The sequence below is a fragment of the Acanthochromis polyacanthus genome, chromosome 8 (assembly GCF_021347895.1).
Source record: "Acanthochromis polyacanthus isolate Apoly-LR-REF ecotype Palm Island chromosome 8, KAUST_Apoly_ChrSc, whole genome shotgun sequence".
NCBI lineage: Eukaryota > Metazoa > Chordata > Actinopteri > Pomacentridae > Acanthochromis > Acanthochromis polyacanthus.
The window spans coordinates 4,782,202-4,806,564 of NC_067120.1; the positions used below are offsets into that span (position 1 = coordinate 4,782,202).

General features: G+C 41.4%; 3 protein-coding genes, 1 long non-coding RNA gene and 1 other non-coding gene across 9 annotated transcripts in view; 3 read left to right on the forward strand and 2 right to left on the reverse strand.

The window, feature by feature from the left end:
- banp (BTG3 associated nuclear protein) overlaps positions 1–4,258 on the reverse strand; it is a 38,716-nt gene extending 34,458 nt beyond the window's left edge. The window contains exons 1-3 of one of the 3 annotated variants that reach the window (XM_051952005.1): positions 4,120–4,258; positions 592–670; positions 83–192 (exon numbers count right to left, since the gene is read on the reverse strand). In XM_051952005.1, the coding sequence (XP_051807965.1) occupies positions 83–192; positions 592–661 (180 nt within the window). In that variant the 5' untranslated portion in view covers positions 662–670; positions 4,120–4,258. Of the gene's footprint in view, positions 1–82; positions 193–591; positions 671–786; positions 811–2,541; positions 4,079–4,119 lie in introns of those variants that run through there. The other 2 variants (XM_051952007.1, XM_051952008.1) reach the window with 2 other exon arrangements.
- Positions 1–24,363, forward strand: part of LOC127535077 (uncharacterized) — a 198,264-nt gene that overhangs the window by 172,005 nt on the left and 1,896 nt on the right. The gene's annotated exons all lie outside the window — the stretch shown is intronic.
- Positions 4,323–11,388, forward strand: LOC110969438 (uncharacterized). Of its 2 annotated transcripts, XR_007943723.1 has the most exons (7): positions 4,323–6,690; positions 6,789–6,919; positions 7,164–9,163; positions 9,311–9,514; positions 9,643–9,746; positions 10,112–10,158; positions 10,292–11,388. XR_007943723.1 is itself a non-coding variant. In XM_051952000.1 (4 exons), exons 1-3 carry the CDS (start codon positions 6,330–6,332, stop codon positions 8,637–8,639), a joined length of 1,968 nt encoding a protein of 655 aa, XP_051807960.1. In that variant the 5' UTR covers positions 4,323–6,329; the 3' UTR covers positions 8,640–8,645; positions 8,737–9,027. The 2 variants fall into 2 exon arrangements, 1 of the variants encoding a protein (XP_051807960.1); XM_051952000.1 differs by lacking the exons at positions 9,311–9,514; positions 9,643–9,746; positions 10,112–10,158; positions 10,292–11,388 and having other exon boundaries at positions 7,164–8,645; positions 8,737–9,027.
- trnar-acg (transfer RNA arginine (anticodon ACG)) lies at positions 11,943–12,015 on the reverse strand. Its single transcript has one exon. It is a non-coding gene; the product is annotated as a tRNA-Arg (tRNA).
- Positions 13,134–23,009, forward strand: fbxo31 (F-box protein 31). 2 transcript variants are annotated; one of them, XM_051952003.1, is made up of 10 exons: positions 13,134–13,645; positions 15,661–15,732; positions 16,193–16,279; positions 16,648–16,724; positions 16,922–17,089; positions 17,248–17,322; positions 17,469–17,578; positions 17,739–17,892; positions 18,202–18,572; positions 21,126–23,009. In XM_051952003.1, exons 1-10 carry the CDS (start codon positions 13,237–13,239, stop codon positions 21,346–21,348), a joined length of 1,746 nt encoding a protein of 581 aa, XP_051807963.1. In that variant the 5' UTR covers positions 13,134–13,236; the 3' UTR covers positions 21,349–23,009. The 2 variants fall into 2 exon arrangements, with proteins under 2 accessions (XP_051807963.1, XP_022075215.1); XM_022219523.2 differs by lacking the exon at positions 16,193–16,279.

Here is a 24,363-nt window from a genome sequence, read left to right on the forward strand (position 1 = left end):
CATATGAAAAGAAAACATCTTATCCACTAATTCTAAAGATATAAACAAAGTATGAGCTTTAGACTTCACCCATGATACAAACCTTAATAAAAGCTATATCTTGATTACTGTTGTTGTTTTCCTGGGTGGTGCTGAATTTCTTTCTTTTCTTCTGAGGCCTGTCTTCATCATCTTCATGATTGTCCAGCATGTCTGGCATGAATTAAATACAGAGATATTTTTAAGACAACACACAACGGTCTTCTTGTTAGAATTCACTTTAGGATGTCCAGGTCAGAGGTCAAATGAGTACCGAGTACCTGCCGAGTCCCAATTCGATAGACGGTGTATAATGCACAACCTCCACATAATAAAGATTCAGTTACCACACACTTAGCCTAGACCAAGTTAGCATCAAAACTTCATTTACTTAAAAATAAGCTAAATCATTACTGTTTAAATATCTATGTTTCATAGTGCTGCACTAATCTAATAGATAACCTAACCTCAAAAATGTAAAAGAATGTCAATATCTGGTCATTTTTTGTATATTGATGAAAATATAGAGAAAAACAACACATATGTTGTCAAATTCCGTCGTATAAATCTTACCTGTACGGGCTTCCTGGTTAAAGTCCTCCACTGTGATTTGCACAATATCATCCAACTCTTGTTCAGACATTCTTCACAGCTGAAACAAGACAGCAGAATAGTTACTTACATGTTCCTATAAGACAGAAGACATCTGTTGCTGCCTCTTCATTACTGGAGATACTGCACCCACAGTTTGCCTTATTGGGTTCTCACCAGGATTTTTTTACAGCGTAACGGCAGGTCCTCCCGCGCGCGTGCAATAGCCTTCATTAAATCTCGCGAGCGGCCGGCCCAGATGTCAGCCAATGAGTGTCACACAGATGCTCCAAATGCTCGTGATTTAGGTCACTATTCACCATACATGGCATAACGGAAACAACCGAGACATGCTAATTGTAACCCCGAGATTAGAAGCTGCTCTTAATTTTAGACGGGAACGGGTCAATCGACAGGAAAGTACGGCTGAGGTGGGGAGACATAAATTAACCTAGATAGGCACCCAGTCAATAAAAACAAATGCACATGGCGTTATCTGTCAAAATAACAGCGTAGCAGCCCTAATCACAGCGTAATCTTTTAAACTGACAGCGTAACGGCCCGTTATGCTGAAATGCGCTGGCGAGAACCCTGAGCTGAAGGCATCTTAAACTCCAATCTGAAATTCATTTCTTTAACGATGTTTAAAACAGTGTTTCTTACAGGGAAATGCTACTGCAGCTCAAAAATAACATCTTGTGTCATTATCGCTTTTCAGCACAGAATGCATTTCAGCACATTTTAAAATGCTCCTTGCAAGCGTATCCTGACTAAATAGATAAGTTATATTTTAATCAGTCTAGCTGATGTGGGATTAGACTCACATTTTTCACACATAACCACAACCCTCGGCACCTTTTTAGGCTTCAACTCTATTTTCTTCTGTTTTACACAGTGACTGTGCATTGGACTCAACATGTAGGTGACCACAAAGCAGTACTGTGGTTGAAGACAATGATAGAGGACTGAAGCTGCAGCTGCTGGGACACTGATTTCACTGTACAGCCTGTGTAGTAGCGTGTGAGAAACAGTTTAATTACAGAAGCAGTGAAACAGTTGGAAGACATGTAAAGTTATCCTCAAGCCTGCTAAGATAGTAGTGATGCAAACAAGCTTTGCAAGTGTAGCGAAATGCAATCAGACTATAGGACCACATTAATAATATTCAGATTTCTTTACTGTGAATGGGTGAGTTTGTATTGGCTACTGAGGAGCCAACATCCACTGCAGTCTAGAGAATCAACAATCCTCAGCAGCTGGGAAGATAATTTATGTTGTGTGCGGGCCAAGGTTTAGTTATATAAGGAAGTTTTATTGTTTGGTGTGCAGTTCCAGCATAGGGATCTATCTCCTGTTTCCTGATCCCGTGTGTATCTTTGAAGGAATTAATATTTTATGAACAGTATATAAATTCCACATTTGTTCTATAGTGAAGATGGTATTTCAGTTCAACTCTTTTACTCAATTTCTGTCCTTTCTAGACCTCACACCCCACATTATTTAACCCTTTACTATTCTGGACAGTGTAACTATACGTATATTTCATGTGACTTGTAACACTTGACCTAATCATATTTTGGCACTTACTGTATACTGATTTACAACACTTACTTTTTACCCATTTATCCAAATGTTGTATTTCCTGTTATGCGCTAAAACACCATGTCAAATTTCCTGTTATGTGAAAACGTACTTGACAGTAAAACTGATTCTGATTCTGTTCCTGACATGGAACCTGAAAGAAACACCTGACTCCCACATTCAATTCACAGAAAAAACCCTAATAAAGGGGAAAAAATAGGGAGTTCTACACTGGGACATGAACAACAATACTGATCCAACAGACCCCCTTCCAGTCAGGTACCAATAGACATATACTTTACAGAGGGTCTTTGAGAAAACATTGTATTGTCACCGTCATATTTTGTTTACCTTTTTTCTTAAAGGCCAGTCCTTCAGATGAGTTACTGGTTTTCAAAATAACACCTTGTTCCTTCCATACTTTGACAATTTATGAACAAAGCCCAATATACACAAAAACTGTGAATAAGAACTGACTGCATCAAACCAATGACAGTTCCTTTTCCCATCTGCCTTTTCTTTCCTAGCAAAGCATGGCAGCAGTATACTTCTGCCTTCCTTGAGACCTTACATTTTAGTATTCATTACACATACCTCACTGCCAACTTAATGTTAGGCAACTATTTCATCTTGCTCTGACCATCAGTGTTAACCCTATATAGCTTTTGCATGTTATGAGTTATGCCAAATATTGACAGGCCTCTGTGCTGTGCATGGTTCAACGGCTGCTTTGTATTGACTGAACTGTTTTGATTGCCTGCTTTTATTTACCTTTTTATTACCATTACAATCCTGCATGTGCTGTCATGCTTTAAATTTGTATCTACCTTGTTGAGAGACTGCATACAGCGCAACTGCTACAATGAAAGAGCTGTTATGCTCCCTGATGATATTACATTTGTCTGCTTTGGACAGCGTTAAGTCCCCATTAGTAAGATAAGAGTTGTACTGCCATTGCCTTCCTTACCACAGTTTATGGAACAGATCTAAGGATCCATTTAAGCCCCATTAATCACATATTCTGAGAGACGGATAAATGCATTCATTATATTTTCATGGTTTGTGTAGTCATGAAAAAGAGACACGACCCTGACACAAATACTGTCAGTAATATTGTGTGCATGAGAAAGGGAAAATATACAGAAACATCAGGTCTTCTCCTGAGCGAGGTCTTCTCCTATCTGCTGTTCTTGTTTTACCTTCATGGATAAATCCGTATAAACATACGGGAGAAATTGCGTGCTGATAATTAAAAGTACGTCGTAATCACTTATGACAGCTGGTGCTACCTGTCCTGTCAATGGCGGGTTATTTTAGCTACCCTTAGCTTTAGCGATAGCTAGCTAGCTGGTGACAGGACATTCTACAACTGTTTGGGCAAAATCCCTTGCCAAAATTGCAACTTCTTTACAAATATTACAATGAAAGCATGGCATAGTGGTGATAGTCTCTATGCAGGCGCTAACAATGTTAAATTAGAACTCTGTTGGTAATGCTACGGCTAGCTAACTGGGCGGGGGTCTCTTCACGATGTTAAATATAGAAGAATATACGTCCGAAACTGTCCAGTTTGGCGCGTTTACTGACTATGTATTATGTTATATTAGTCACTGTGCCAGAACTAACGTTATTACTTCGGCAAAGCTTTCCATTTTCCATTCGCTAAGTAGCTCTGACAGCTAGCAGCTAACATTAGCTGACGCTACAATATCGGATTTGCGTGCTAACGTTAAAGCTAAAGCCCCGCAAAGGAGACGCTATTTAAGCTAGCGTGGCGGTTAGCATGCTAGTAGGGCCTAAAGGCCGCCGTAACGTAATGCAACAAACGTTGACTACTGAAGAAACCGCTATTAAATGTGATTTCAGTTCAGCTTCTTTACCCAACGCTCGCACACAACACATGTACTGTGTAAGATTGGGTTATATTACCGTGTGAATGATGAATTCTCGTGTTGTTTGTAGAGATTCCGATAACGGCGTCGTTCCTCGCGAGAGATGAGTCCTTGCCTTCGTGTGTTCCTTACATGGAGGATTCCTCGCTCGTTCAAGGCAGTCCAGGCTCAGTCATGCAGTTGTGTGCAGCTGCTCGTCACCACTGTCAAAACCACACACAAATTCAATTATAGCATTGACCAACTATTGGACATTCCCTTCATTATAGCAAGAAAAAACACATTTGCGACAGTTAAGCTAATTCTTTCATATGACTCAAATTTCATTGAATCCTTACAATATACTAACGTTACATAACTAAAAGTTTTTTCATCATTGATGTGCACTCTATAATTAAAATGTTTATTTGATTATTTTAAATTACTTCAAATGATAATTCTAAATGTTCAGATGCTCTTACTAAACATCTGTTCGATTTAACCACCTCACAGATATTATCATTGGTTGTTAATAAAAAGTAGTTTTTTTGTTTTTCATTTCGTGTTGATGTGTCAGAGCAAGGCTGTTTTTCATTGTGAGAAATAAAATATGAAATGGCGCTCCCTGCCGCCCCAGGGTCGAGCTCATTCTTGGTAGCGATGGCCAATCGCCTTGCTGCCTGCTACCAAGAATCAACCAAAAATTGAAGGCCCTGGCCAATCAGTGCTGGCATCACTACCAAGATTCGCTGCGGGGACTACCAAGAATTAACCAATAGATAGCGCCACTGGGGGGCGCTTACCTATTGCCTCATTTGACAGTGGCTTTTCGAAGGTAAGGTGTCTCTGCGAGTTTTAGCTAAATAAGTTGCCAAACGCATAAAAACAAGTTTGTTTGTTGTTGTTTTAAAAAGGTAATATTTAACTACAGAATTAAAAGAGCTAGCGATGTGATGTGTGCGGGTACGTGTTTTGAATGAAATCGAGTTTGACCGCAATGGTTAGGTAGCGTTATTAGACAACCCCGTTAGCTGTCAGTTCCCGTCGTTGCCGTATAAACTTTGGATTTTCTTTTTTATCGTTTTGGATACTCCGTGCGAATATGAACATTTGTCACAGTGGTGTTGCTGTAAAGTCAATTTAACCTGACATTTTTGGTGGCCGGTGTGACGTTACCGACGGCTTTATAACGCTAGGTTTACTTCGTCCTGTTACCTGTCAGGTCCCGGCGTCACCGTATAAACTTTGGATTTTCTTTTGTCGTTTTGGATACTCCGTGCTAATATGAACGTTTGTCACAGTGCTAATATGAACGTTTGTCACAGTGGTGTTGCTGTAAAGTCAATTTAACCCGACATTTTTGGTGGCCGGTGTGACGTTACCGACAGCTTTATAACGCTAGGTTTACTTCATCCTGTTACATGTCAGGTCTCGTCGTCGCCGTATAAACTTTGGATTTTCTCGTAAGGCGTCTTGGGTAATGCACGGTTTGTCACATTGTTAATGATGTACAGTCTATTTAACCTTCACATGTTTGGAATGAACAGCTTGTGGCCGATGTGACATCGGTGACTGCCTAATAACGCTACGGTTACTGAGTTTATTACGAAGGAGTGAGGGAGCAAATAAGATATCAGATTAGTGGAAAGTACAAATTAGGCATGTATTTATTGCATTTTGCGATATCAGTGTTGTGCTTTAGAGGGAAAATCTTTTTTTCCTCAGCTACATTGACTTAGTAGCTTTAGTTAGTGTTGGCAGTTACTCTGCAGATTGATGTGAATGTTATAGTAGCATACATAGACTGAGCATAATATACTGTAAGACAAAGCTTAAGAGATGATTCTTGACTGAATAAAACGGGGAGTAAGATAATGTACACAGCTGCCTTAAGCAATGTGTTACCAAATGTCTTGTCAATATCATCTGTCCTTGCTGTGATATTTACATTTTTTCAGTTTTCTTTTATTTTTTTAAAACCTACATGGAACCTCGCTTCCGGAGGCCAGCTGACGGCAGTCTCAACCTCTCAGACTCACCTGAAGCAGCCAAAGAGTGCAAAACCGAGACAAGCCATGGCAGCGCCCCTTGTCCCCAGAAGCAGTGCTGGAGAGGGCCAAAAAAGCATTGGTCCAACCCCACGGAGGCACACAAAATCGAGTACACCTCCTGGGTTTCTTTGAAATTCAGTTTGGTGTGTTTTGTGGCCTGTCATTTAGGTGGGTGGCTGAAAATGCGCTGGGGTATGCTGCTTACCTGGTGGCAACTATGAAGAGGGACCCCACAGGAGGCAGCAAAGACTCCAGAGAGCATGACCAGAACAAGACGTGTTTTAGGGAGTACATTGAGTTGTTTCCTTCTGGCAGAATTGCTATTGCCATGAAGGAAGAGCAGTATGCTGGAAAAACACGGCAGCACGCTGCCACCACCTCCCAGCCCACTGCCACTTCTCAGCCCACCGCCACCTCCCAGCCCGCTGCCACCACCACCACCACCCAGCATGTTGCCACTTCCACCCAGAACGTTGCCACCTCCTCTCTCTGCTCCTTGTTGGTCGGAAAGCTGCCGAACCAGCAAAGTTTGTCCAAAGCTATTAAAAGGCTGGTTTCCCCTGTCAAAGTCAAACCTTGTAAGCAAGCATGTATTTATATTATACATTTTCTATGTTTAGTATTTACTGTTGTTCAGTACTCATCTATGTTTGTCCTGCTTTTTGTTGTTTTTTAGCTTTGACCCAGGCACGCACACGGCAGTCCACCACTGAGGCTCCAGAACCCTCGTGCTCATCCACTCAACCCTCTGTGTCCACTGAGCTGGATGACAGCACATTGTTCGCAGAGGCAATGAAGTTTGAGGAGGTACAGCTGGCACATATGTTCACATTGATTTAAACCATGCAAGACAATGTTATTACTGTAAAATATTCTGAGTATCTGAGTGCTACTGGTGATGTTCATTTATCTCTTTTTTAAGTTTTCATTTATTTATTTATTTTATTTTTAAGTTTAACACATCTGCTTTCCAGATACAATGCAGTTAAGTGAAGGGATGTGAAGTCAATGTGGATTTGTTTATTTATGTCTTTATTTTTGTTTCCTCCAGCACAGCAGATCTGTCTTCCAGCTGGCTGGATACACACCTTGCCTGAAGTGGATTTCCAAAGCGCTGTTCAGGTGGACAGCACAGGGGCACCCGGAGCTGGACTTCAGCAGAGTTAACAGGCTTTGGTGGTATCCACCACAGGTGCCACTGAGGACCAGTACTCTTCCACCACTGGAGAACTACTTTGGCCAGCCCCTGCTGCTCTGGATGCCACGCAAGGTGTGGCAGGTGCAACTGACAAGTCCTCATTCAAACTGCAGTGGTCATCTGACCTCATCTGGCCTGCATCAGAAGATCAGGCAGGTTGTCAAAATAGGGACAATGTACTTTTTAGCGTCAGAGTATCTGTCCTGCAGAGGATGCAAATGCAAGGTCATCAGCTGGAGCCACGGCATCGTGTCCCAGCTTGATATTGGTCACAGAGTGCAGTTCCCTTGCATTCTGACTTCAAAACTTGCTTGTGACATCGAGGTAGTGAGTTTGATGCGTCAGCGAAGACTAGGAAACAGCAGCTGCCAGATCCAGAGGAAGTTACAGGAGCGTCATGCTGAGGTCTGGCTGCAGAAGACTGTCCAGTACTTGACAGAATGCAAGGGGATTTCCAGTGCCGTCACCTCTGGTCTGATACTGCCTGTGACGGTCCATCCACCACCTGCAATGCTTCCTGTCTCCAAACGCCGGTGGTTGATGCAGGTCTATGCTCAGGACGTCCTCCAAAGACTTGACGAAATCAAGGCCAGTATTACATCACAATTTGGTCGAATCCTGAAAATGGATTCTACTAAAAAGGTGGTACGGAAACTCGCTGGACGCAGCTATGGTACTGCTGCCTGGGCAACCAACATTGGAAATGAGTATGGACAGGTCATCATGACTGTGCTCACAGCCAATGAAGGTTTTGGTCTTGAGCGGATGACTGCAGGCCTCATGAAGCGCTTTAGAGAGGCTGGGGTGGTGCCACCTGAAGTGCTGTATGTCGACAGGGACTGTTGTGGCAACTCTCCTATGAGGAGGATGTTTGCAGAGTGGCAGCAAATGAGCATCCGCTTGGACATATGGCACTTTATGCGGAGGTTAGCTGTGGGTTGTACAACTGACTCTCACCAGTTGTATTCCACCTTCATGAGACGCCTCAATCACTGTATTTTCATGTGGGACCAAGATGACCTGACGGCACTGAAAGAGGCAAAGCGAGCAGAGCTGGAGGCTGCCTTGAAACCAGCATCTGAGGCAGATGTGCTGCGTTCTGTTAGCCAAAGAGGACGTCTTGCCGGTGGGGTTCTGGGGGGCTCCGGGAGGAAAGGAGCAGCTGGTTGTGCTGTGGGTTCCAGTGATCGGGGAGGGAAGCAGGTCGGGGGTTCCAGGGAGGGGTCCAGGCAGAATGGGGGATCCAGATGGGGGGAAACCGGTGCCGTATGGGTTGGGGAAGACGGACGAGGATTCTGGGCGGCGGAGGTCCCGGACAGCTGGGTCTAGGTGAAGGTAGGAGAAAAACAACGTAAGAAAATGCCAAAAACTTAACAGACTTACTGGAGGCTAGAGAGCAAACTAACTGTGAAGTCTTGTTCAACAGTCTGGCAGGGAGTGGAAGGATGAGCCGGTTCTTATTGCAGTGGAGTGTAATCAGGTCGATGTCCTTCAGCTGTCCAGGACCCACGGGGAAGGCTGATTACCTGAGTGGAGGCAGGTGTGAGCCCGCACTCCACTCAGGTGTCGCACTGGGGAAGGAAGTAAAGGCAGAGGAGCGGATGGGAGACAGAGGAGACAGAAACCGAGGGACAGAGAGAGAGAGGGGAGCATGAGTGGAAGAGAGGAGCATGAGAGGGAGAGGAGCAGGAGAGGGAGAGGAAACAGAAGGGGAAAAGGGGTATTTGGGATGTCAGGTGGGAAAGATGGGGGTGAGGAGGGGGCCCTGACACACCGTTTGCCAACTTTCCGCTGCGCCAGAGGTTCCACGTCCCTGGAGTCATTTCACTTACACCTGAACCGATTCATCCCAGGTGAATATACAAATCTCTGTTCTCATTCCATTAGTTACACATTTTAGCAGTTTCATGAAAAAAAGTTATTATGATTAGATTTCAATATATTGTGAGTGCAGAATGGCTGTTAGTTTGTTATTAAAATATGTTTGTATGGTCTTACAGGCACACTAGCCAGTGACACCTTTTTCCAGGCTTATCTGCTGGATGGACTCGCGAGGTGTAATGAGGACCGGGCTCTGGCAGCAACAGCAGATGAGCAGCAGCCGCACAGCTATGACCACCTACTCCGCTATACTGCCACCGCCTTAGCAGAGGATGTCCTTGGCAGAAAGATTGTTCCGTATGAAGGGCCAAGGAAATACACAGGTATATTATTATATTGATGTTTTTGTGACAATTCCATTTAATTTACAAGTAACATGCAACCACTGAGCTATTACATATGTGACTTGGGATATTATCTAATTGTTTGTCAATGTTTTCATGTTCTTAAGGGGAGCTTATTGGAGTGGATTATCTTTATGACCAAACTGGCCGAGTTTTGCAGGACTATAAGATGGCCATTGAAGAGTCGGAGACCAATGATGTGGAGATGCAGGTAGATGAGGGCTACAGTGAACTTGAGGAGATTCAGGACATCACACTCCCCACTGTTGAAACAGACTTCACACCTGCTCCCTCCTCAAAAGCACTGGTGTCCAGAGCATCAGTGACCACCTCATTTTCATCTCCATCAACCAGCTGCTTGTCTTCCTCGTCTGTGGTCCCTCCATCACTGGTGACATCCACTGTAACTAGCTCAGTGTCATCCCTGTCTGCATATTCTTCTGGAGTGTGTAGCTGTGAGTTTCTTTCTAGTATTCATGAAGTCTTGGTATTGTTGCCACATTAACTCTAAATGTATATTTGCCATAACGACAATAAATATAGATTTAGTCTAAATTATATTATTTTTCCATCTAGCTCCTGTGGACCACTTAACAGCAGAAACCGAGTCCACTTCACATGATGTAGGTACCAATTTCCTTTTTAAATATACATTTACATGTAAACAACCTCAGTGTTTTGCTGGTTGTGCTCTAATAGCATAAATAGTATTCATGACCACAATTAAGAGTTCCAAAATATTATATGTTGTCCCAGGTTCAGCAGGCGCTCTCCGGTCACAGGAGCAAGCAATTTTAAAACAGGGTATCAAAGCTCCAGACGCACCCATGACAGGACCTGAGAGGCTTCCTGCAGCGATGCAGAAAAGCCCAGCTCTGTATCCTGGCAGTTCAGCTCAGCCTCACCTCTTCATTTTGCCTCCAAACACGGCTGAGGAGGCTAAGCTCAAGGGGAGATTCCAGCCTCAGGCCATCTCCCAGGCTCCTCCACTACAGCAGGCACTTCCTATGATTGCACTGGCACCTTCCACCACTCTCCCCTTCATTGTACCATCTCTGCCGCATCCTACAGTGTCTGGACCCTCACAGATGATGACTGCACCTGGAACCTCACAGACGATTTTCCTACCTCCAGCTTTTCCACCATCAACTCCAGTTCCTTATACCACTCAGCAATATAGGAAGAGGAAACTGGAAAGGGAGCGCACTGGCATTGTCAAAAGGAAATATGTCAAGAAGACAGATATGATCCTTTGTAAAAAAAGTGCAACAAAGAGAGAAAGCCACCATCCCACCTGCAGTACTTCGGGAACTGGTACTGCAAGGAGTCTGAGAGCCAGTCGTATGGAGAATGGAGGGCTGTGCTGGAGGCTCGTGGTTATGGGAGAAAAAAGACGGGGAGTGACAACCCTCCATCTCCCTCAAGGTTTTCTTTTGTAGTTTTATTGTGTGTATTTATTATTATTTATCATTATTTATTATGTATATTATTTTTGAGAAAACGCTCTTACCTCTTGATTTTGTGTTTTTTGTTTGGCTGGATTTTTTTCACATGTGCAGAGTTACAATGGTAGTGGGGTGTCCTAATAGTACTTTGTTTCATTTTTTTTTTTTTGTTCAGTTTGGTTTTTGTCTTGAACTTTATTTCATTTTATTTTCAGCCTTTGCACTGTGTCTACACACATCGGTTGAACTGACTGCTCTTGAGTGTGATCTGATCTTAATGAGAACAGTAGCACTAGTAATCATAATAACAATAGTAACAATAATAATAATAATAATAATAATAATATCAATTAAAATAATAATGGTAATGATTAGGTTGATAAATAATCAAATATGTTAATATAATTATATTGAAAGCAATAGTATTAATATGGTAACATTAATAATAATAATACTATAATAATAATATATAAATAAAATAGTATATAATATATATAATGATAATAATAATAACAAATCTATTATGTATATTACAACACTTATTTCATTATTGTTATTTATATTAGTATTATTAGTGTCACGTTTGTTGATAGCTTTTGTTTACATTGTGACTATGTTCAGGAATAAAACTTCTGTGTATTCATTTGTTTTCTCTTGTCTTGTTCTTATTATTAAGTTGAATTATTACACCAGTTCTTGCTGGAAAGAAGTTGAAGTTTCTAAAGCTATGTACTTAGATAACAAGAGTCCGCCTATTTAGCGTAACAGGAACGAGCGGGGATCGATCCACCGACCCCGGGAAGTAAGTCACGCATTTTTGCTTGGCTTTGATGGATGAATAGGCGTATGTCTAGGACCGAGCGGGGATCGAACCGGGAAACTCGAGAACTAATCCCCGAATTTTTTGTAAGCTTTGCTAGACTAATGGGCGAGGGCGTTGAGAGAAAGGAAAATGAAACAGTCGAGCCAGCCAGGAGTCGAACCTAGAATCTTCTGATCCGTAGTCAGACGCGTTATCCATTGCGCCACTGGCCCGCACTGGAATCGCACTGAAACGAGACATCAATTTAAAGGCTGATTCCGAAACACATGTTTAATGTTAATTACTTAGAGTTTCGATAATATGGTACCACGCTCATATTTTGGACAAATGTTCTGTCCAAAATGCAGATAATGTCTTCTATTTTTCCCTCTTGAAATCATAGGCTGCTTGATATTTGATATTGCAAAAAAGGACATTGTGATACTGCTGCACTCTGCTGTTAGAGCCAAAGTCAGCCCTGAAAGTAAGCCCATCCAGCCAATCAGCGCACGACCTCATGTTCCGTTGGGCCAATGACGTCCCGAGCCTGTGGGCTTACTTTTGACCAATCACGTTCCATCTTCCGGACCCTTTTTAAACTCTCGGAGGAAAATGATAAACGGCCATCCACAGCTGTCAGGACTATGTTTTAGCAAGCGGTAAGTTTAAACATATTCTCTTTTTCAACAGCTAAATGTGTCTTAGACATTAACTGTATCCTGTTGTTGTTAGCATTACATGTTTATTGCGAAACACAGCACTTTTGTAATGCGTCGTGTGACGTTGATGCTCCTTATACTTCAGTTAACGTGTTTATTAGAAATATTGGGTACACAACAAAGATAGCACATAATACCGACTTTTCTGTGATGTACATCTCCCTTTCACTAGTTGGTTCAGCGCTCGGGAGAGTAGTGTTGGAGATTATGATTTTCTCATAAATTATACTGTTATTATAAAGTGCAACACCTTATATTTTTTATTTTTAAATGTAATATTTTTATTTCTTCTTTTATTTCATTTTTAAGGTTTGGATATCCTTGAATACTTATTTGAACAGAATATTGTTGTAAAGAATAATGTTGGAGATGTGTACTCATGTTTAAATCCTCATTGTGAAGCAACCCTTACTTGCACTGAATTGAAAATATTTTAGAATAACACACTGAATTACAAGACAAGGCTAGAATTACACGACTTTAATAATAATAATAGGTCGTGATCTAAAGTGGGTCCGTCAGTGGCATGAAAGTCCAGGGCTCAAAATGAGTCCCACTCCGGCCCGGTATGCAAGATACATCTTCAAAAGTATTGACTCTGACGCTCTTTACGTGCACTACGTGACGTCAGAAGCGGCGTTTCCGCTCATGCTCGCGAGGACAGGAGGAGGTGAGCCTGACTGCAGCTGATAGATGTGTTGTAGTGATGTAATGTTGCCTGTTTGGTGACTACGGATGGCTGTTTGTGCCAGGCTCTGCGGAGTGGGTCAGTCTCGGAGGTGCCGGAGGCGACAGCGGAACAACCAGCAGGACCAAGGCAGCGATTCGGACATGGACGAGGAGGAAGAGGAGCGGATCGTAGGCCAGCGGCTCGGCGACGCAGGTGGCTGCGGAGGCCCGGATCGCGGCGTCGCCACTGCAGGGCCGAGTGACGCTGAAGAATATGTCAACAGAGGAGGCTTTCTGGACCGCAGGAGCACCGGACCTCCACACCCCCAGTCATTAGTGGAATTACCGCCGGAGCTCTTGGTGGAAATATTCTCGCTGCTGCCCGGAACTGTGCTGCCAAATGTTGCGCTCGTCTGCAAGAAATTCAGACAAATCCTCAACACGGAAACCATCTGGAGAAGGCGGTGCATGGAAGGTAAATATAGCGATTACTGGACATGGTTGTAACTGATAACTTTCAAGTAAAGCTGTGACTCACAAATGCGTGGAGAGGATTGTGTTGTCGTCAGGTTGAGTGTGTGACAGCTCCGGTTTCACGGAGATGTTTCCCCCTTAAAAGCGTTTCTATTGATCTGTGCGGGAAACACGAAGAGAATTAGCCAGCTGTAGTCAATGCAGTAGAAAATAGACCGAGGCCTCAGCCATTCTGTCCAGCTGATAGGAGTGTTGATGAAGGCCCGGACCGAGCCTGGACGGGGCCTTGAGCATTGTTGTGATCACCGCCCCCTGTTACCATCACACTGTTTTAATACTAAACAAATACAAATAGATAACAGGCGTAATGCACTTCTTTAATTAGACCATGACCCTCTATGCTCACTGTGGGTGTTATGAAACGTTAGGTTAAATAACTTTATGTAATTTGCTATGATGATCTAAAACTTTAGGTTGCTGAAAACACCTGGTAATGTATAGGAAAATGACATTCTTGTGTAGAAAACAACATTCTTGTAATTTATTTTTTAAAGGAGCAGTGTCAATTTATAACATCATATACTTTGTAAAATAAATATATTTCTGGTAGCTTTAATGAGAAACTGAATGGAAAAAAATGAATAAGCAGTTCTGCCCGCTGACAGATACAGATATATTAAAGGAATAGACACCGCAGTCGTAATTTAATTGAGATTATTTGTCTGGCACATTTCAAAACAACCAAAATCAATAAAGCTGACCTGAATATGTCACAGTCAACAACAAAATTATGTGGTACACGTAAGACAGAAGAGAGGCCTGCAAAATACGTTTGTAAAATATAAAAAGACAAGGCAAAAATCAAATAATAAATTCAAAAATAAAGTAAATTTAGACTACTAATCAGTTTAATAATACCATTAAGAGCAACGAGAAGCCACGAGAAACATGCAAGTCTAGAGATTCTCAAATAAAAATGTCATAGAAGAATAGGACTTTTAATTTGAAAAACTGCTGTGTTTCATCAGTATAGAGGGATGCAGAAAAGGAACAATTGGGTCACTAAGAGCCCAGCTTACTGTGTGCCAACTTCTGGGAATTTATTATTCAATTTCATGTCACTGTTATTTCTATGTTCGATAATATGCTTGAATAATTTATTCTTCAAGAGGTCTCTGAAGATTATTTGTTTAATGTAAACACCCCTTAGATACAGGTTAGGTGTTGAATTTAAATATATCACAAGTTAACGAAGCAACTGAAGTACGTGTGAGACAACAGTAGAAAGCTGAGGAATGCTGTTAATTGTTAGCATTTTTGTGTGGCACAGAGCAACAGATAAGTACAGTGAAGATCCCCCGTAAGAAAGCAACTTGTTGTCCTTTAAGTTTTAGTAAAGTCCTAGAAGAGATAGTACAAGTAAGTAATAAGTCACTTACTGCAGAATTGAACCAGTTATCAGTCACAGCATATTGCTATGATTGCTACTTCTACTTCCACATGCACACACAGTTACAGTAAACAAACATGAGTATTTTTATCTTAAAAAGTGATATGGTGCAGCATAATGGGCAACATTCACTCGAGAGATCTTACTGTATCTGTTATGCAAAAACATAACTGTATTACTTCAAGAAAAAAGTAAATGAGTAAAAAAGGAGACATTTCGAAAGACTTACATAAATAGCTGCTAAGTTCTGTTATGCTAAAGGCCGACGGTGTGTCTGCTGACTAGAGTTAAACTTTGCACTGCCCGTGTCCTTGTCATTGTTTATCTAATTGGAAGGTGGTTGTTATTAAATTTGGACTGTTATTTAGTTGACATATTAGTTATATCCACTCATTTTTATTAATAAGTGATTGTTTTCATAATAAATAATTATGGAATTTGTAAAGACATGATCAAAATGAACATAAAAACATTAGTGCTTTTACTTTAAATAAAAATATATGGAAGATATATCCCAAAGTCCCTCAATTATATATTGACCCTCATGTCTTTTTTTCCCTCTGCAGAGTTTGGCATGAAGGAGGATCTGAGGAAGATGGAGGCAGGAGGAGTGTCCAGCCAAGACCTCTATGTAAAACGTCAGTTTGAGAGCTTTCGTGTCAACTATTTTGATTGATCCCATCAAGTATTTCATTCATTCCTACTCATTTGGGTCATGTGGGTTATGTGTCCAGATAAATATCAAAATGTTGATGAGGATTTGCAGCAGATGGGAAGCATTCCTGACATTTGTGGGTTGTTTTTAAATATTAATGTAGTTTCTCTGCCTCTTAAACAGACTGTTGATGGAAAAACTTTTTAATTTTCTTTTTTAATGTATTCCCTCCCATCTGTTTGGCTTTTGTTTACCAGCAGAGATTTAGGTCTTATGTGCTTTTTTAAAATGCCAGCTGCCAATAAACATATGAGGCAAAATGGTAGCGAGAGGCATATTTGATTACTTTGGCACATTTTACTGCATTGATCAGAGCGCTGCGTTGGACTGAGCCCGTCTTGGTCCGTGGCTGCTCTACACATGCCTGTGTTGTGCCTGTGCAGGTGTCAATCCACGGGTGAAGTCTGGGCGCTTTATGAAGCTCCTCCCGGACTACGAACACATGGACTATAGAGACGTGTACACACACTGTATGTACATGGGGATCAGAGTGGATGGCTGCAGCATGAGGGGTTGTATGTGTGGGACTTTAACTGTTTTAATCTGTAAGCAAACTGTTGCAGCAGTTTTGTGCATCCTGTGTTAATGATACACATGCTAATAATTCTTCCCAGTTTGTTTGCATATTAAGTATGAAATGGGAGGGCAGATCATTTGGTGTGCTGTGTGTGTTCAGGAACATGGACACTTACATCTCATCGACTTCATTCTTGAGTGTGTGGGTTTTAACATCCCCTCTGGTGTTTTTAACCCTGCACTCTGTAGTTCTTAGTAAACCATGAGCATAGCTCTATAGAGACTGATTAGTACGATGTGCTGTTGTGCTCTTGTGTTGCAGTGCTTCACCCGTACAGGCACATCTTGGGTCTATGGCAGCCTGATATTGGCCCTTATGGTGGATTGCTCAATGTCGTGGTAAGCACTGTTTCTCAGTCAAGACATTTGCATAAAGACAGGAGGAGTGACAGCAATTTAGAATCTGTTGATCCTCTTTTGCGTGAAAAAATACTAAACAATGCTCATTTATAATACAGTAATATTCTAATGCTTTGATAGGAAATCCAACAGAATGTTAAAACAGGTAATTTAGTCAAAATAATTTTTCCATTCAGGTGGATGGGTTGTTCATCATCGGCTGGATGTATTTGCCACCTCATGACCCTCGCGTGGAGGATCCAATGAGAAGACGGCCGCTCTTCCGTATCCACATGTGGGAGAGCAAAAAGGCCACTGTGGAGTGTATGTATGGACACAAAGGTCCCCACAAAGGAGACATACAGGTGAGGGCTTACAGAGCTTATCTGTACTCTGAAGAAATGAGCTTCACAGAATTTGAAAGATATTTCTTGACACAGATAACTAATCCCGCTTTAATTGAGGTTAGTAGCTTATTGAAGTAGGCCACTCTGTAATATGTGTCAAATTCTGTTATTTTTAGACGGTAAAGAAGGATGAATTTTCAACAAAATGTAACCAGACTGATCATCACCGCATGCCAGGAGGCAGACAGGAGGTAGGTCAAACTGGGAAAACTGTTGCTGCCTGAAGCCTGTTGACTGCCTGTTTGAATTATTAGGTTTTCAAAGCCTATGTACGCTGATATTTGTGGAATTCAAAGACTGTTATCAGCAGCATTTTTTGATTTGTGCGTGTGTGTAGGAATTCAGGACGTGGTTGGAGGAAGAATGGGGCCGCACGCTGGAAGAAATCTTCCATGAGCACATGCAGGAGCTCATCCTGATGAAGTTCATTTATACCAGTCAATACGAGTATGACTCTCTTCCTTACATGCACTTTCTCTGCTGCAGTAATCAAGTTTCAGTCAGTTTAACAAACTCAATAGCAATTAACTTGCAGCCTAAACAGTAATAAGTCTTGGCAGAGACTCAAGACTCAAACTTGTGGCTTTCCTATTCTTTCATGTGACAGTAACTGCTTGACATACAGAAGGATCTACCTGCCTCCGGCGATGCCCTCAGACCTGCTACAGCCAGGCCTTTTCAAAGGCACCTATGGCAGTCATGGCTTGGAGATTGTCATGCTCAGTTTCCACGGGAATTCTGCAAGAGCCACCAAACTCACTGTAAGTTGTTAAAAAAATGATCAAAGACTGTGCTTGTCTTAAAAAACACTCTTGCATGCTGGCTTTGCAGTTTGGTATAACTACAGACTGTTTACAATTCTATGAGCATGATTTTCCACAGAGAAAGCTTTCCCGGAAATGAACTGTTTAACCAAGTTCCTGTTGAAATCTGATTTTTCACAGGCTGTCCTTCCTGTGCAGTGTGCCTTTGAATGGAACATTCTTACTTCTTTGACCTGCTGCATGAGGGATGAACACAAAAAGTTCATCTTCTCACAGTGCAGACTGTAATTTTACTCTTTCCTACAGGGAGACCCCAATGTCCCTGCAGGACAGCTCACACTGGATGTTGACCTGAGTCGGCCCGTGGTCCTCCCAGAGCTGGAGCAACAGCGCAACATTGAGGAGCTGTCTCGGCTGGTGCAGGGGGTACATGAGGAAGTGCAGAGGGAGGTGGAACAACAGGCCAATGGCACTCCTGCCACAGTCAGACAGGCAGCAGAAGGTGCCTGTGGTGGCGCCAGCGGGGCAGAAGAGATGGAGGCAGACCATGCTGCCTGTGTAGACAGCTGCCAGTCTGGCCCCAGCAGCAGCAGCAACCCTCCTGAAGCCCTACCCTTCATCCTGCCTCTCGGGGTTATGGCTCGCAATGAGGTGTATCCTCGCACCTGCAGGAAATGGTAAGCTAAAAAAAGCTAGAAAATGCATGTAGTATAAATTCCATAGTGCATCAGTGGAATAATTTATTCATTGTAGCCTTTTTGCTACAGTATGTCTGTGGATGAACATTCAGCTGAACATTGTTGAGAATGCTAAATTAGTTTTCTAATAAAAAAAAAACTGTCATGTCTGTGTTGACTTCCACAAATGGCAGATGGGGTAAAATTGCGCATAGAATGCCAGCTGTGGTGCATCAGAATTAGGCAGATTGTTTGACCAACCAGCAGCTGGAAGGTCACTGAGAGCTGCCCTCAAAACAAAGACAACCCTTTCGGCTTTACCTGTCCAGTTAATAAAAGAAACTTGTAAGAAAAATGTAGCTGCTTCAGTCTTTTATTACTACCTTTAAGAACATGCAGATTTCACTTCTGAAAGAATTACATCCAAATTAAAGATGGTTGTAGATTTATTACCTAAAATAAGTGCTCCCTTATTTTTTGTCTTATATTCTCTGTATGTTAAAGGACTGTAAACATAAAATGGTTGCTATAAATACTTGTGAAAAATAACACAGAGGGTCCTCAACTTACGTTGGAGTTCCGTTCCTACGGTGTGATGCAAGTCGATTTTCGCCTGAAGTCAGAACTCCGGTGAAAATGTAAACAAAGTCGTTATGTGCATCACGATATCGATCAGTTTACATATTTGTAAAACTACAGTAAGGAGAACAGTCGTTAGCTCACACTGAAACACAACTCTGTAGGAAAATATCTGCGAAAATCTAGACTGTAAGTCTGACTTACGTTTGGGAGCCATAACCAAGTTAATGAATGTAGCATAATCCAGAGCCCTAGAGATAGTAAGAGTTGCGACACTCATGCTCTCGCAGCGGGACAGTCATGTGGTTCATGTAAGCTTGAATAGTTCCAAACAGGCAGCGCTGTCATTTCCTTCTATGGGACTGAGAGCGGCGATTTCACGGTAAAAAAGGAATAAAATCACACATCCAAGTACTTGTTTGATTATTAATTCATTGGAGTATGTATGTAAATGTCAGTTTTGCATTTTGAGCCGTAAGGTGACATATTAAAGATACGTTTGGGGTTTTGGAGGGAATGTTTCACATTCGTGTTAGCATGGAAAATCGACTTTTACACAGAAATGTAAGATGATTGAAGATGTTAATTTTTGCCCAGCTGGATTATTGTATTTCCAGACAATGTCTATATTTCTCTGATTCACTTACCCGTAGTCTGGGAGTTATTGAAAAGCAGAGTAACAACAGTCCATTCAGCAGATAGTGTCCAGCCACTTCTGATGAGGCAGGAGTTGACTCACTATAACCATTTTAAGACATGCACAAAATATATATTCAAGAATAACAACTCATTATGCTTTGATGAATGAAATAGTATGTTTTATTGACAATGGGAGAAACAATGAGGGTCTTCGTGTCTTCAGTGAGGGCTCTCGGGATACTGGTGGATAGACAGATACGATAGATATTAATAAATATATTTGTTAAATACTTACAAGTATAAGTTTATGCATTATAAAGGGTCTCATATAAAGGACGTAGTCTTGACAATTAAAAAGAGGTAGCGATGCAGCTAGGTAGCTTTCAAAGAAGAGCTAACAAACACATGGCAATGCCTGAAAGTCGGTCATCTGCTAATATTCACAAATACAGATAAATGTATGCACCACAAAGGGCTTCTGATATAAAATAAAGACGTTAAAATTAAAAAGAGGTAGCGACTCATCAACAATTAATCCGTCAATATGTCCCTGGAGATAACTTCACAGCTAACAGCAGAGTCGAGCTAAAAAAAAGTAGCAGAAATTCGGTTGTCTACCAAGATAAAAAATATATATAATTACGCTGTGCAAATACAAATAAAGCTCAGCATGTGCATCATAAAGAGCCTCTGATAAAATATAGGCAGTTGACAATTCAAAAGAGGTAGGCATTTCATCAACTTACCTCCACATATACTCAACAACCTGCAGTGCAAATGAATGGTGGCTATCACTGTCGAAGCGGTGCTTGGAACTAAACAAGCCTCCACAACCCGGAAATAGACCGAAGGAAAGCGTACAACGGCACCCTATGGGAGTGTCGCAACTCTTACTATCTATAGGGCTCTGGCATAATCCAATGTGGCGGCAAATGTGAACACAGCCATCTTAGAGCATCATTTAACTAACTGTACATACAGTATTTATCTGCTGCACTTGCCGCATGACGACATATTTTATCTGCTCCGCTCACCAAGTAGTTCCACTGAACCAGTTCCGACGTAATGAAACACCATACGTTAAAGTGAAGACCGGCCCATAGTCAGTTCCAATGTAACAGCAAAACAACGTAAGTTGAGGACGTCGTAAATCAAGGACTGCCTGTAGTCAGTAATTCTCATGAGCTGTCATTATCATAATCTAAAATACTACAGTCCTGATCATTGTTTTGCTTGTAGGTTTCTGTACACGGTGTTTGTACAGAGTCTATGACTGACACTGATCCATCCATCAAAATCTAGATTAACTAATGAAATGATGCTTCTCTGTTTCAGTTTCTATGGGACAGGTCTAATTGCTGGCCATGGCTTTACAAGTCCGGAACGCACCCCGGGGCTCTTTGTGCTGTTTGATGAGGACCGTTTTGGTTTCATCTGGCTAGAGTTGAAGTCTTTCAGCCTGTACAGTCGCCTGACGGACCACCTAGCCCACGCTCATGCCCCGAACATGGAGCGGTTTGAGGCTATGCTGCGCAACATGCAGTCCTGGACATCCTGATGCACCAAGCTTTAAGTCTCCTCCCACAGTACAAAGGCATAACAACAACCATCACACACAAATCACCTCTGTCCTCCACCGACTTTACTATCTCGATAGCTCGTGACCTTAACTCTCCAGGTTCTATCTGTAACTGTCTCTCAAACATTGGGTTTTACCGTCAAACTTTAGCTTGTTATGTCACACTGATGCGCCTGTTCCCATACAAGCACTGTTAAAGGCCTCCCAAGTCACTGTTTATCACCTCACCTCCATATGAACGTAAACCTCCAGTACAGCATGATAACGGGTCACATAGAAGTTTATTTATTTATTTATTTATTCCCTGCAGTAACGATAATGAATGATTACCAACTATACCACTTATTATGGATAAAACTGTATGTGCCTCTGATTCTAAAACCATGTCTGTACTTGGTAGCGCTTGAAGAAGATGAAGGTGTCCAATGTATTCTACTATATAATAGTATTATACCGATTTCAGTGCCCAACATACTGAACTGCATGCTGCATTTTCTTTAAATCTAATTGCATTAGACTCATAACCACTATCTGAACATGATCTGTTATCATTTAAAGCAGCATGCCTTGCTTCTTATACTTTGTTCTTGTTGTTTTGTTGTTGTTGTTTTTTTTGCTTTGGAGACATCAGAATTTTTCAAAATAAGACAGCATCTCAGGTGTTTTTCTCTTTGCCACAAGTCAGTGAGAACAGGACTCACATGTAGAACAAGTTACATTCATTGTGTTGATTTGTGTAATAGAAATACTGACTGAGTTTTACAACTGGGCAATTTTCTAACTGTTGACCCGCTGTCTTATCACACACTGTAGCTACATCAGCCAGTTTTGGGCAGACTGATATATTTTTGCCCTTTCAACTAATGAGATAACTTTTTCAGTGGTAGACTTCAGCTCTTGGTCCTACTCCAACATATTATCCAAGTTGGAAAGATGTATTGCAATAGAATAACATAATCTATACATAAGCTGGATTTGATCGAAATTATACAGTTCATGTGCTTCTGTAATTATGGTCTGAAGCAGAATCTTCTCTCACCCTTGAAATGTAGTGCGTCTGCTGGTTGTTTAAATGGCTGACACAGTGTTTGCCTGGCTTTATACCTGCAAAGCTTTCCCTCCCATTTATTTTGAACTTGAGACCAGTCTAGCTGAACGATATACAAACTAACGGCTCAAAGTGCATCTCAAAGTACCAAGTAAGTGTCTGTACGTCTCATTACGGCCTGATGGTGGTGCCCAGTAGCTTTCCTACTCCAAGTGCACTTTTCTGGGCAGTATAGTGAATCATTCAAACCCCACTGGCCAGCACTTTTATAACAGACTGCAGCTTTACTAACATTTGCAAAAAAACAAAACAAAAAAAACTCTGCTTAAAGCATCATTGATTTCTCTTTTTTTTTTTTGGACACATTTTATTGATTTCATCTCAAATTTAATCTGTTTTATACATTCTCCTATCTGTAAACCCAGCTATTTGAATGATTTGCCTTTGAAACGTGTTGCTTTGTACTTTTTTCAATGCCATTTGCCTGATTTTGTGAAAAACTTAGTTTGACCTATTGAACTGCTCACATCAGACTTCAGGGAGCTTTTCAGCTTAAGCGCTCTTCTCAGTAATAAAAAACAACTGAAAGGAACATTTTTGTCACATGTTTATTTTTACAGTGGTTTGTGTGTGTATCGTATTTCAATACAGAATAGCTCTGTGTAAAATCATTACCTGCTTTGTAGAAAAACAAATTCACTGATTATCGGAAGTCATACTGGTGACCAGTGTGTTCCCAGTTTTGTGCGACGACGATACTAACAAAACCACAAAACAATTACGTTCATTTAATATTAAAATCCAGATCATTAGGGAGACACTAAATATGGAAACAAAAACAGCAGGTAAATATTCCCTGAAGCTGTCTGCATTTAAAATTCTGTTATTGATCATGTTCCTGGAAAATGTTTTCACATCCTTCTTGGTTTTATTTGTCAGTGACCACAACCATACATCTTTTTAAATTTAGTTGTGTAAGTACCATATATAAAGTGTATGGTACTTTGCATAACCTCCTAAAAATGCCTCCATTTAAAAATATAATTAGGCCAGGTTTAGTACAGTGTGTTCGGCATTTTCGGCTCATTTTATTGTGGTTGTTATCAGATGCGGCCAGTTCCATCATCAAATCGAGTTGTTCCTTTTTCCTTTTGATTTGCTGCTCCTGTTCCTCCAGTGCGGCCATTCGGGCCAAAAGTGCAGCTCTTTCTGCTGCTGCTTTTATTTTTTACTGAAGAAGCACTACTTGACCTGTTAGTTGTGTAACTTTTGTTTGAATATTTACCCACAATAGAGACACTGTCCTTGGATTCAATATCATCATGTTCACCACCAACACCATTATTATTTCCAGTTTCAGACACACTTTTCTTTAGATTTTACCCACTCTCCAACACTGTAAACAAAGTCATCATTAATCATCTTAGCCTTCATCCCTATGTCATGTCTTTTTTTTCTTCTGGTGGTACCAATCCCATTAAAGAATCATGCATACACTTTGTTTCACCACATAGCTCATAAAACTCATTCAGAGATTTCTGTACCTCATCAGTTTACCACTTTGCATTAAATCTTTTATCGTTTTTCTGAAAGTGGTTGCTTTGTTCAGCTTAGTTTTTCTACCACATTGCAGTCGGTCTATCGCAGGGGTCCCCAAACTACGGCTCGCCTCCACATTTGGCCCGGTCCCCTGAACAACACCAGAGCAGGCGTGAACTAACCGTGATGTCACCTGTTGGTTTCAACGCTGAGAAAATGAAGCCCAGAACTTCATGGTTGTCTTGGTGTGGACTCTACAAAGAGAACCTGCACAGAAAAAAGCATCTCCTATGAAACTTTGCTCTTTTAACCTTGGTAAAGTTAAGCAACAATTCGTCATGAACAAGCATATATTCTGACCCCTAACCACATGTTTCTGTTGTTTCTCAGGTTTGGTGTAAGATGTA

What these genes read in the sequence shown, in the direction of transcription:
- LOC110969438 (XM_051952000.1), top strand. Translation starts at nt 6,330, where the DNA reads ATGAAGAGGGACCCCACAGGAGGCAGCAAAGACTCCAGAGAGCATGAC. An exon ending in CCCTGTCAAAGTCAAACCTT is followed by an intron (nt 6,691 to 6,788) that starts GTAAGCAAGCAT and finishes GTTGTTTTTTAG; the next exon opens with CTTTGACCCAGGCACGCACA. An exon ending in AGGCAATGAAGTTTGAGGAG is followed by an intron (nt 6,920 to 7,163) that starts GTACAGCTGGCA and finishes TGTTTCCTCCAG; the next exon opens with CACAGCAGATCTGTCTTCCA.
- fbxo31 (XM_051952003.1), top strand. Translation starts at nt 13,237, where the DNA reads ATGGCTGTTTGTGCCAGGCTCTGCGGAGTGGGTCAGTCTCGGAGGTGC. An exon ending in GAGAAGGCGGTGCATGGAAG is followed by an intron (nt 13,646 to 15,660) that starts GTAAATATAGCG and finishes TTCCCTCTGCAG; the next exon opens with AGTTTGGCATGAAGGAGGAT. An exon ending in CAAGAGCCACCAAACTCACT is followed by an intron (nt 17,893 to 18,201) that starts GTAAGTTGTTAA and finishes TCTTTCCTACAG; the next exon opens with GGAGACCCCAATGTCCCTGC.